The 12,139-nt window shown below is 45.0% G+C and overlaps 1 protein-coding gene across 1 annotated transcript in view; it reads left to right on the top strand.

Moving 5' to 3' along the window:
• Positions 1–9,260, top strand: part of LOC123761504 (dentin sialophosphoprotein-like) — a 10,566-nt gene extending 1,306 nt beyond the window's left edge. Inside the window, exons 2-4 of the mRNA XM_069314932.1 lie at positions 115–1,635; positions 6,601–6,662; positions 9,103–9,260. Of these exons, the coding sequence (XP_069171033.1) occupies positions 115–1,635; positions 6,601–6,662; positions 9,103–9,260 (1,741 nt within the window). The remainder of the gene's footprint in view (positions 1–114; positions 1,636–6,600; positions 6,663–9,102) is intronic.
• The last annotated feature ends 2,879 nt before the right edge of the window (positions 9,261–12,139 follow it).

Genomic DNA, 12,139 nt, shown 5'->3' with positions numbered 1-12,139 from the left:
CGTCAGCACTGAGCACTGGGACACTCACGTCAGCACTGAGCACTGGGACACTCACGTCAGCACTGAGCACTGGGACACTCACGTCAGCACTGAGCACTGAGACTCGCGCGTCAGCACTGAGCACCGCGATTCTCCCGTCAGCACTGAGCACTGGGACTCTGGCGTCAGCACTGAGCACCGCGACTCTGGCGTCAGCACTCAGCACCGCGACTCTGGCGTCAGCACTGAGCACCGCGACTCTGACGTCAGCACTGAGCACCGCGACTCTGGCGTCAGCACTGAGCACCGCGACTCTGGCGTCAGCACTGAGCACCGCGACTCTGGCGTCAGCACTGAGCACCGCGACTCTGGCGTCAGCACTGAGCACCGCGACTCTGGCGTCAGCACTGAGCACCGCGACTCTGACGTCAGCACTGAGCACCGCGACTCTGGCGTCAGCACTGAGCACCGCGACTCTGGCGTCAGCACTGAGCACCGCGACTCTGGCGTCAGCACTGAGCACCGCGACTCTGGCGTCAGCACTGAGCACCGCGACTCTGGCGTCAGCACTGAGCACCGCGACTCTGGCGTCAGCACTGAGCACCGCGACTCTGGCGTCAGCACTGAGCACCGCGACTCTGGCGTCAGCACTGAGCACCGCGACTCTGGCGTCAGCACTGAGCACCGCGACTCTGGCGTCAGCACTGAGCACCGCGACTCTGGCGTCAGCACTGAGCACCGCGACTCTGGCGTCAGCACTGAGCACCGCGACTCTGGCGTCAGCACTGAGCACCGCGACTCTGGCGTCAGCACTGAGCACCGCGACTCTGGCGTCAGCACTGAGCACCGCGACTCTGGCGTCAGCACTGAGCACCGCGACTCTGGCGTCAGCACTGAGCACCGCGACTCTGGCGTCAGCACTGAGCACCGCGACTCTGGCGTCAGCACTGAGCACCGCGACTCTGGCGTCAGCACTGAGCACCGCGACTCTGGCGTCAGCACTGAGCACCGCGACTCTGGCGTCAGCACTGAGCACCGCGACTCTGGCGTCAGCACTGAGCACCGCGACTCTGGCGTCAGCACTGAGCACCGCGACTCTGGCGTCAGCACTGAGCACCGCGACTCTGGCGTCAGCACTGAGCACCGCGACTCTGGCGTCAGCACTGAGCACCGCGACTCTGGCGTCAGCACTGAGCACCGCGACTCTGGCGTCAGCACTGAGCACCGCGACTCTGGCGTCAGCACTGAGCACCGCGACTCTGGCGTCAGCACTGAGCACCGCGACTCTGGCGTCAGCACTGAGCACCGCGACTCTGGCGTCAGCACTGAGCACCGCGACTCTGGCGTCAGCACTGAGCACCGCGACTCTGGCGTCAGCACTGAGCACCGCGACTCTGGCGTCAGCACTGAGCACCGCGACTCTGGCGTCAGCACTGAGCACCGCGACTCTGGCGTCAGCACTGAGCACCGCGACTCTGGCGTCAGCACTGAGCACCGCGACTCTGGCGTCAGCACTGAGCACCGCGACTCTGGCGTCAGCACTGAGCACCGCGACTCTCGCGTCAGCACTGAGCACCGCGACTCTAGCGTCAGCACTGAGCACCGCGACTCTCGCGTCACCACTGAGCACCGGGACACATCCCAACACAGTCCACTGTGAGGGGACACATCCCAACACAGTCCACTGTGAGGGGACACATCCCAACACAGCCCACTGTGAGGGGACACATCCCAAAACAGCCCACTGTGAGGGGACACATCCCCAACACAGCCCACTGTGAGGGGACACATCCCCAAACAGCCCACTGTGAGGGGACACATCCCAAAACAGCCCACTGTGAGGGGACACATCCCAAAACAGCCCACTGTGAGGGGACACATCCCAACACAGTCCACTGTGAGGGGACACATCCCAACACAGTCCACTGTGAGGGGACACATCCCAACACAGTCCACTGTGAGGGGACACATCCCAACACAGTCCACTGTGAGGGAACACATCCCAACACAGTCCACTGTGGGGGAACACATCCCAACACAGTCCACTGTGAGGGAACACATCCCAACACAGTCCACTGTTAGGGGACACATCCCAACACAGTCCACTGTGAGGGGACACATCCCAACACAGTCCACTGTGAGGGGACACATCCCAACACAGTCCACTGTGAGGGGACACATCCCAACACAGCCCACTGTGAGGGAACACATCCCAACACAGTCCACTGTGAAGGAACACATCCCAACACAGCCCACTGTGAGGGAACACATCCCAACACAGTCCACTGTGAGGGAACACATCCCAACACAGTCCACTGTGAGGGAACACATCCCAACACAGTCCACTGTGAGGGGACACATCCCAACACAGTCCACTGTGAGGGAACACAGCCCACTGTGAGGGAACACAGCCCACTGTGAGGGGACACATCCCAACACAGCCCACTGTGAGGGAACACATCCCAACACAGCCCACTGTGAGGGGACACATCCCAACACAGTCCACTGTGAGGGAACACATCCCAACACAGTCCACTGTGAGGGGACACATCCCAACACAGTCCACTGTGAGGGGACACATCCCAACACAGCCCACTGTGAGGGAACACATCCCAACACAGCCCACTGTGAGGGGACACATCCCAACACAGCCCACTGTGAGGGGACACATCCCAACACAGCCCACTGTGAGGGGACACATCCCAACACAGCCCACTGTGAGGGGACACATCCCAACACAGCCCACTGTGAGGGGACACATCCCAACACAGCCCACTGTGAGGGGACACAGCCCACTGTGAGGGGACACATCCCAACACAGTCCACTGTGAGGGGACACATCCCAACACAGTCCACTGTGAGGGGACACATCCCAACACAGTCCACTGTGAGGGGACACATCCCAACACAGCCCACTGTGAGGGGACACATCCCAACACAGCCCACTGTGAGGGGACACATCCCAACACAGCCCACTGTGAGGGGACACATCCCAACACAGCCCACTGTGAGGGGACACATCCCAACACAGTCCACTGTGAGGGGACACATCCCAACACAGCCCACTGTGAGGGGACACATCCCAACACTTGGGGATATGCAGCATACAACATGATACAGGAAAATACATTAATTACTGAGCACAATGCACAACATAATGCACAATACAACACTACAACATGGTGCACAGTCAAGACAGAAATTCCCATATCAGTATGTTGCTCAATATATATGAACAAAAGTGTGCATCACTACAGAACATTGCACAGTGCAACAGTATAAGTGTGCAGCACTACTGCACAGTGCAGCACACTGAACTATAGGAATTGTTGGCTGTTTACCTGCACAATACAGTCGAACAGCATAGTAAAAATACACTCCACTCTGTACCAATGTATTGCACAATTGCACAGTAATGTATCTATTTCAGTTGCACATGACACAGTATATAGTATAGCACAGTGCCAACTATAGTAGCACAGGTCACAGCATAGCACAATAGCACATTGCCAACTATTATAGCACTATAGCACAGTGTCGGCTACCAGTTGCACAGGACACAATAGCACTACTGCACAGTTACATTTACAGTTGCACAGGATGCAGTATAGAACAGTGCCTGCTACAGTTGCACAGGACACAGCATAGCACCACAGCACAGTGCCAGCTACTGCTGCACAGAACAAAGCATTGCACCACAGCACAGTGCCAGTTTCTGCTGCACAGGACACAGCATAGCACCACAGCACAGTGCCAGCTACTGCTGCTCAGAACAAAGCATTGCACCACAGCACAGTGCCAGCTTCTGCTGCACAGGACACAGCATAGCACCACAGCACAGTGCCAGCTACTGCTGCTGCACAGAACATAGCATTGCACTATAGCACAGTGCCAGTTACAGTGTCACAGGATACAGTATTGCACAGTGCCAGCTGCACAGGCCAAATCACATTGATGCTACACAAATAATATATCTACTCATAGAAAATTTTCTAATACTGAATACTTTATATTATACAATACAATATATTATACAATACAATATATTATACAATACAATATATTATACAATACAATATATTATACAATACAGTAACGACAGCTGCGCAGGGAAGCTATCGATGTGAACTTCAATAAAGATACAAATAGATTCAGAGGTACACAATAAAAGTTGTATACAAGATGTATGTACGTTGTATTTTACTGAAATCACAGTAATGTATTCTTCTTAATATTGAAATTGGTTTAAAAAGGCAATAAATAAATAATTAACAATCTGGCTAGTAAATAGTGTTAGTAAAGTGACGTCTGAATATGGCTGAAATACGATTCCTGCTTCAGTACCGTCGAGCCAATATGTAGTTCATATGTAGTTCATATGTACTCCAATATGTAATCTTCTGTACCAAGTACTGGCCAAGTCAAATCAAATCGAAAACCTTATTCATATATGGTTATTCACAAAAAGTCCACTAATTACATAATATATCTACATCCTATGGTGTTATTCTATCAAAATCAGAAACTTGATTCTGAACAACTTATACCAATCATTTCAGTATTGGCGAGAGAGAACCCATGTACAACAATATAAGTCTCCGTGGTGTAGTGGTAAGACACTCGCCTGGCGTTCCGCGAGCGCTTTGTCATGGGTTCGTATCCTGGCCGGGGAGGATTTACTGGGCGCAATTCCTTAACTGTAGCCTCTGTTTAACGCAACAGTAAAATGTGTACTTGGATGTAACAACGATTCTTCGCGGCAGGGGATCGTATTCCAGGGACCTGCCCGAAACGCTACGCGTACTAGTGGCTGTACAAGAATGTAACAACTCTTGTATGTATCTCAAAAAAAAAAAAAAAAAAAAAGTCACGTACATTTTGGGGCGAAGTGACATTTAGCTAACACTGTGAAAGGCGATGTATTGTAAAGATAAAGTGAGGTTTAACATTGGAGCAGTAAGTCATATAGACAAAATATATATACCACAAAATTAGGATAGCGAGACAACTCAAATTAGAACCAATAAGAACTAATCATGCCATGATGATGTAGATATTGACACTCAGCCGGCGCCGGCGAGAAACAATGGGCAGAGTTTCTTTCACCCTATGCCCCTGTTACCTAGCAGTAAAATAGGTACCTGGGTGTTAGTCAGCTGTCACGGGCTGCTTCCTGGGGGTGGAGGCCTGGTCGAGGACTGGGCCGCGGGGGGACTAAAGCCCCGAAATCATCTCAAGATAACCAGCATCGTGCTATATCGGCTTTACATAGCTGCCAATCCTTACTTGTTGGGTACTAAACCCATTATATAATTCCGTACAGATTTATGCTAGACACTAGTAAAAAAAAAAAATCCCATATCTAGGAAAGCGTGATGTAAAGTCTTGTGTAATGCACTCTGACATTGTGTCACGGCGTGAGTGAAAGTTGTACTCGTGAGTGAAAGTTGTACTCGTGAGTGAAAGTTGTACTCGTGAGTGAAAGTTGTACTCGTGAGTGAAAGTTGTACTCGTGAGTGAAAGTTGTACTCGTGAGTGAAAGTTGTACTCGTGAGTGAAAGTTGTACTCGTGAGTGAAAGTTGTACTACACAAGCAGCCAATGCACAAGGAACTACAATTCTGATATATGTTTGTCTGTATTCCCTCTTATGCCTCTTGCTGAGGTGATCAGCTTTCATTATTATTTATTATTATTATGTTACAACCTTTTATTTATATTCTAGAACTTGTAAACATGTTAGATCATTCCATTTTTGTCCAAAATGCCTCTACATAACATGTTTAAATTAAGTCACCTTCTCTCCAAAACTTTCTATAATTAATGTATGCCCATTTTAATTTGTTTTTAATTTGGTGTAGACATGAATGAGCCTTTGTTTAGTATTTCCTCCTTCCAGTCCATAGCACTTGGATATATGGTATATTATATGTAGCTTGAACTAAAATATAACAATGTTAAATAGTGACCACAGTATGAGTTTCATGCTAAAAATGTAATCATATGACCAAAATGGAACAGTGATGATAATTACCCTGAACCACCATTGGATGTATATGTATCTGTGATGAGTTGATAGATTATAAAGTACATTAGATCAGAGTATTTCAGTCATTATTTTGTAGTCTTTGACTCGGCCCCACGATGGTCAAGGTAACATGCATATCCCATCCTTATACGGGTTCTCTAAACCTTGAGCTTATACAGTAATTTTATATATATATATATATATATATATATATATATATATATATATATATATATATATATATATATATATATATATATATAATTTAAAATTCAAATCAATTGTAAGTTGCCTTACATTATTTTGGTACATTATGGTATTATAAACTATTGGTCAATGGAAAGAGTTAAGATTGTGATATCCTCCTAGAGTGGGGATGTTATCCCATATCATCTTTACCTGTACCGATATCAGGCTTTAAGTATGTAGTAAGAGTATTTTTCTGAAAGTTCACTTGAACATCAGTACTACGCATATGTGGACTTACTTTAAAGCAAGCTCTTTGATTACCATACATTTTACGGTATAGGATTTGCATTCAACAAGAGGCATTTTGACACAAAAAGGTGTATAATGCACCATTTTTAACTACAGGTGCATTATGTCAGGCATACAGGTGCAGCTCTGTCAGGTGTTAGATATAAGATTGCTGTCTCGTAAGATCATACATGAGCAAAGGAACTATGACATTTCTTTGAATTTGCTGGTAAAATTTTAGAATTACAATGATATAATTTACAAATAAATCTTAAACTTGTTGCCACTACTGTACTTGGTTGAGCTTAAGGCATAGGGACACTGCTAGAACCTCAAAGCAATCTAGGTTTGTATAACTAATTCTGTATTAGTTTCATAGAGTTTTAGAAATGAGATATTTGACGGGTTGGGCACATCACAAGTTAGGGTAGCTACCCTAGGGTGTTAGGGTAGCTATCCTAGGCTACCCTAGGGTGTTAGGGTAGCTATCCTAGGCTACCCTAGGGTGTTAGGGTAGCTACCCTAGGCTACCCTAGGGTGTTAGGGTAGCCCGCGAGGAGCTGGTGGTAGCTGATAGTCTGATGTATATGTGGGAGTGAACTTTCCCGCGCAGTCTTTTGTCACGTGAAGATTGTCTGTGTCTTCTAGGTCTAGCTGACGTAAGTACGGGGGTCTCTGATGGCTAATATTCCTCATACAGCCATCACATTCCTGTTTACAGTACATCAAGATATATATATATGTGTTCCTCATATTGTTTACATGTGCAAGAGTTGTATAGCCTATGTGAATCATGTTTTAATGGGGTTCCTAAATCTTGTGTAGTGTAAATCACTGAAAACTGGATGGCTTCCTAATCCTTAAAAAAAAAATAGACAAACTAGGAACATACAGTACAATATAATCCTTTTGTGTATCCATTATCTCTACTGTACAGTATATCCATAGTTAGCCAATTTTGTAAGTCATCTATACATTATTAACTCAATTTACAAATTCATATACAGTATGTTGAGAACGAAAACTGAACTCCTGTTGATATAGTCGTAATGACAGCTATTACGGTCCCATTTTCATTACATCTGACGACTGCAACCCGTTCTCGCACTTTCTTAGTCAATATTGACTTATTTAATAAGTGCATATGTGACATACTAATTTATTGTGAATATTTTAGTTTACCTTGAAAAGCTTCATAGAAAACACCGACCTTACCTAACCACCTTAGTATGTTAAGATAAGCATCTTATTGCTTCGTAATTACAATTATTACTTAACCTATACCTATAATAGGTATACCTATACCTATAATAGGTATACCTATACCTATAATAGGTTAAGTAATAATTGTAATTACAAAGCAATAAGATGCTTATCTTAACATACTAAGGAGGTTAGGTAAGGTCGGTGTTTTCTATGAAGCTTTTCAAGGTAAACTAAAATATTCACAATAAATTAGTATGTCACATATGCACTTATTAAATAAGTCAATATTGACTATGCGAAAGTGCGAGAACGGGTTGAAGCTGAGCTTCACGTTATATACTATCAGATTCGTGGAGAGAGTTTGTATATAGTTGTATATCTTGCTCTTGACATCTGAGTACAGGCAACTAACATTTCATAAGGCTTTGTCATGTAACGGTTCTATTGTTACGTAAAGTATGGAGACAAATAAACACAGACACTAAGATACTATATATATATTTGGTCGAATATACAGAAGTACACAGGTGATACTTTGGTGTGAGTTGAGCGCACTGAGCGTCGGTACAGTATCTCGCAAGTATCTGCTCTAGACCACACTTGAAAGTAGACTAGTTAATGTTTGCTATTCTGCTGCTTATATGCTCGGGCAACACCTCACCGTGTTGCCCGAGCAACGCCTCACCTCATTCATCTCCAAAGGTTGACAGGAATATTAACAATGCATTTGGAGCGAGTATATTATTGGGATAATCTACTCGCTACAGTCACATAAGTGGATAAACGTCTCTTGTGTACTCTGATACCACATTAAAAACTTCATGTACTGTTATACAATGTTATCGTATGTTATATGTACCTGCTATGTAAATAGCAGCTAAATCTTGTTAATTCATAATTTTAACAAGTCAACATATCAAGCTATAAATTACAACACAAAACATGGAAGTGCTTGTGTAACTACAGTACTATAAACTCCTTTATTCTTCACTACAGTGTGTACATTAACAAGCTTTAGCACTTGTGAAAATATACTTCAACTTTCAGATAAAGTAATACTGTACTATATTATTATATCTCGATTGATCCTCTATAGACAACAATTAAATGCTAAGTTAAGCATGTTCTTCATGTAGGTGTATTTCCATTTAGTTTAGATCTTCCTAGTGAAAGATGTATATGTATAAAATGTAAATGAATGAATTATACTTACATTAGTGTTCTATTGCTCTCCTACCACTGAAACAGCACAATGTTCGTGCCCATAACCAGACATGTCTTTGGGGGAACTTGCAATGTCAATGTGCTTCAAGATGTCACAATGAGCTCAGCATGACATAATAAAGACCTAAATATCAAGGATCGAGTACCACATTATTTATAAAACAAACTTGTATAAGTAATTATCAAAAGAAGGCACCAAGCTGGGGAAGACTGTGCAGCACCATCAGTCCTTGGATATTCCAAAGCTGCTTAGTATCACCGAGGATGACAATATAAGAAAATTACACAAGGCGAAGGAAGATGGCGAAGCATCTCCTAATGATTGCCATCCGAGCCTGCTGCCATAGAACCCCAGAGGAACAGGGCAGAATGAAGTATCAATAGAGAGATGAGATGAGATTATAGGGGAGCTAGAGGTATGTGTGAAAGACCAAGGGCAACCTCAAGAAGTGGCTTACGAGTAAGGAACGTAGGAAGGTGGTGAGTACCAGAGTTAACGGCTGAAAAGTGGAAACTCGGTTCACTACACTACACTACACAGAAATCAGTTCATTCACGACCAACACCAGATCCACCACGACACAACCACGGAGACGAAGGACAAGAGATATGTCAGGAACAAAATTTCCAGCAATCTTAAGTATTTTCGTCTAGATCTAAGGGACAGGAGTGTGAACTGTAATGGCAGGTGACAACGTAATGGTAGAGACATTGAATCTTCAACTCTCCTGTTTAGCAGGGAAGCACTTGTTCCGGAAGTGTTCGGACGTCATCAGTTGAGTCGTGTGTAAACCGTTTTTAATTCATAAACAGCGGGTTTGGCGGGTGCATGGAATGGACTTTGCGTCTTTGTTTGAAGGACGGGCTGTTCGCAGATGACTTTTGCTCGAAATACAACGCTGTAAATGCTTCACCTACATACTAACAGTAATCGCCAACAGAACCTATACACCTAACCTAACCAGTGCCTAATTATGTACCATATGTTAATATATAATATTAATTTATATTTGAGAAAAGTTCTATTTTCAATGAACAGAATGTTAAAATTGATGAATGCATCTTTGGGGTCGACCCCTGGATAGAATGGACTTGGTCCAAGAACAGGTTGCCGAAATGGCCACCAAGGAGCCGGGAACACTCCCGAAGCAGATCCCAACTTGTCAAGGAACAGCAGGCAACGCCGGCACATGGGGGAGGGGGGGGGGAAGAGGTGAAAGGCAAAAGAACTGCTCCCTTAAAGAGACCAGCCAAAAGCACCCACACAAGAGCCTAATAGTGGGAACAAGAGCTAAGTAAATGGGAAGGACCAAAACCATAGGGAGGAGGAGGAGGCCCAAAAGGGCAACCCCCGGGAATGGGAAGGACACTGGCAAACCACCCGCAAAGACAGGCGACCCCATTTGAAAACAAATGGCATGGACAGCCATATCCTGAGAGCCCAGCAGATACCAGATGCAGTGCTCAGCCTCAAAGAAGAAGATAGCAGTGAAAGCTCCATCCCCCCAGAGAAAGAGAACCCTCGGGGAACCCTGAAGGAGTTGGAACACAGCGCCAGGGCTCCACCCCCCGCAGTGCTGGCCTCATGGCCACTAACCCATGTCGCACAGGAAGGCACCAGGGAAGAATTCCAAAAGCTTGAAGAAAAAGTCAATAAAGCAGCAGCCAATGAGAGGCCAACAGAGCTCGCCCCGAATGAGTGTGGCATCAGCGAAGCCTAGCGAAACTCAGAGAAGGGCAAGGTGCAGGCACGGGCACAAGTGCCTAACCCAACTACCGAGGGCACTGGTGTCAACCACCCACCCACAGATGGCGAAGCAGCAGCCAGATGCAAGGCCAGAGGACGAAGGTGGAGCCAACTGACAGCCCAAAAAGGAAGCTCACACAAAGCTGTACCCGGGATGGAGCCAACAGGGACTACCAACAGCCTGGCAGGAACCAGAACCTGGCTACCCAGGAAGACGCCGAACCCCAGCCAGCAGACACACAGACCAGCCAGGACCTCACCTCAGCTAACCACTGAGGTAGGCCAAAACACAACAAGAAGTCATAATGTACCAAGCTAAGCATGGGAACACTCGTCTGAGACGGAGGTTACGATAAGACAGTTATAAGGGGTTCTACTACCCCAAAATCCTCTACGTCATCTAATTACCCAACACAAATCTGCTATTAGAACAACAACAAACTCTGGCCCCAGACAGCACCTTATTTAAATCCTTGAATATGTTATTAATTCACTGCACATCCTCTCAAGTGTACTCTATATATATACATATATAAAACTCTGAACTGTAATACCAATCCTGGCCTCACATATACAAAACTTTGTTCCTAGGTGCAAAACTCTTCCTTGATAGGTGTAATAGAATCCATAATCACCACACCAGAAATAAATATCTCTAATGTCCCCAGAGTTAAATTAAATCTATGTAAACACTCTATGCAAGTATGTAAAGGGACCTGGTCTATGGAACTCACTCCCTAACGAATTGAAAAGCTGTCCAGCGTATTCAAAAGTAAAACTTCGTTTTACTTTATTCAAAAGTAAAACCAAAAAGTACGTAATTTCATCAACATAGTTTCCTACCTTGTGTTTCAAACTCGCACTGTATCCTGTGCTACCCACGCCCCCAGTATATATATATATATGTCGTACCTAGTAGCCAGAACGCACTTCTCAGCCTACTATGCAAGGCCCGATTTGCCTAATAAGCCAAGTTTTCCTGAATTAATATATTTTTTCTAATTTTTTTCTTATGAAATGATAAAGTTAGCCATTTCATTATGTATGAGGTAAAAAAAATTTTATTGGAGTTAAAATTAACGTAGATATATGACCGAACCTAACCAACCCTACCTAACCTAACCTATCTTTATAGGTTAGGTTAGGTAGCCGAAAAAGTTAGGTTAGGTTAGGTAGTCGAAAAACAATTAATTCATGAAAACTTGGCTTATTAGGCAAATCGGGCCTTGCATAGTAGGCTGAGAAGTTCGTTCTGGCTACTAGGTACGACATATATATATATATATATATATATATATATATATATATATATATATATATATATATATATATATATTTGAACACCTTTGAACAGGTGTCTCTGGCTGCATACGTTTTGCTCGCTGGCAAACCTTGCTGGTGTTGTTGTCGTTGGTGGACATTTCTTCCATAGTAGTTATATATATTTGTTGCGACGTATTTGTGGAGGGAAGAGCAGGC

Source organism: Procambarus clarkii, chromosome 7 (genome assembly GCF_040958095.1).
Source record: "Procambarus clarkii isolate CNS0578487 chromosome 7, FALCON_Pclarkii_2.0, whole genome shotgun sequence".
NCBI classification, from domain to species: Eukaryota; Metazoa; Arthropoda; class Malacostraca; order Decapoda; family Cambaridae; genus Procambarus; species Procambarus clarkii.
This window is presented reverse-complemented; position numbering and strand designations above follow the sequence as displayed.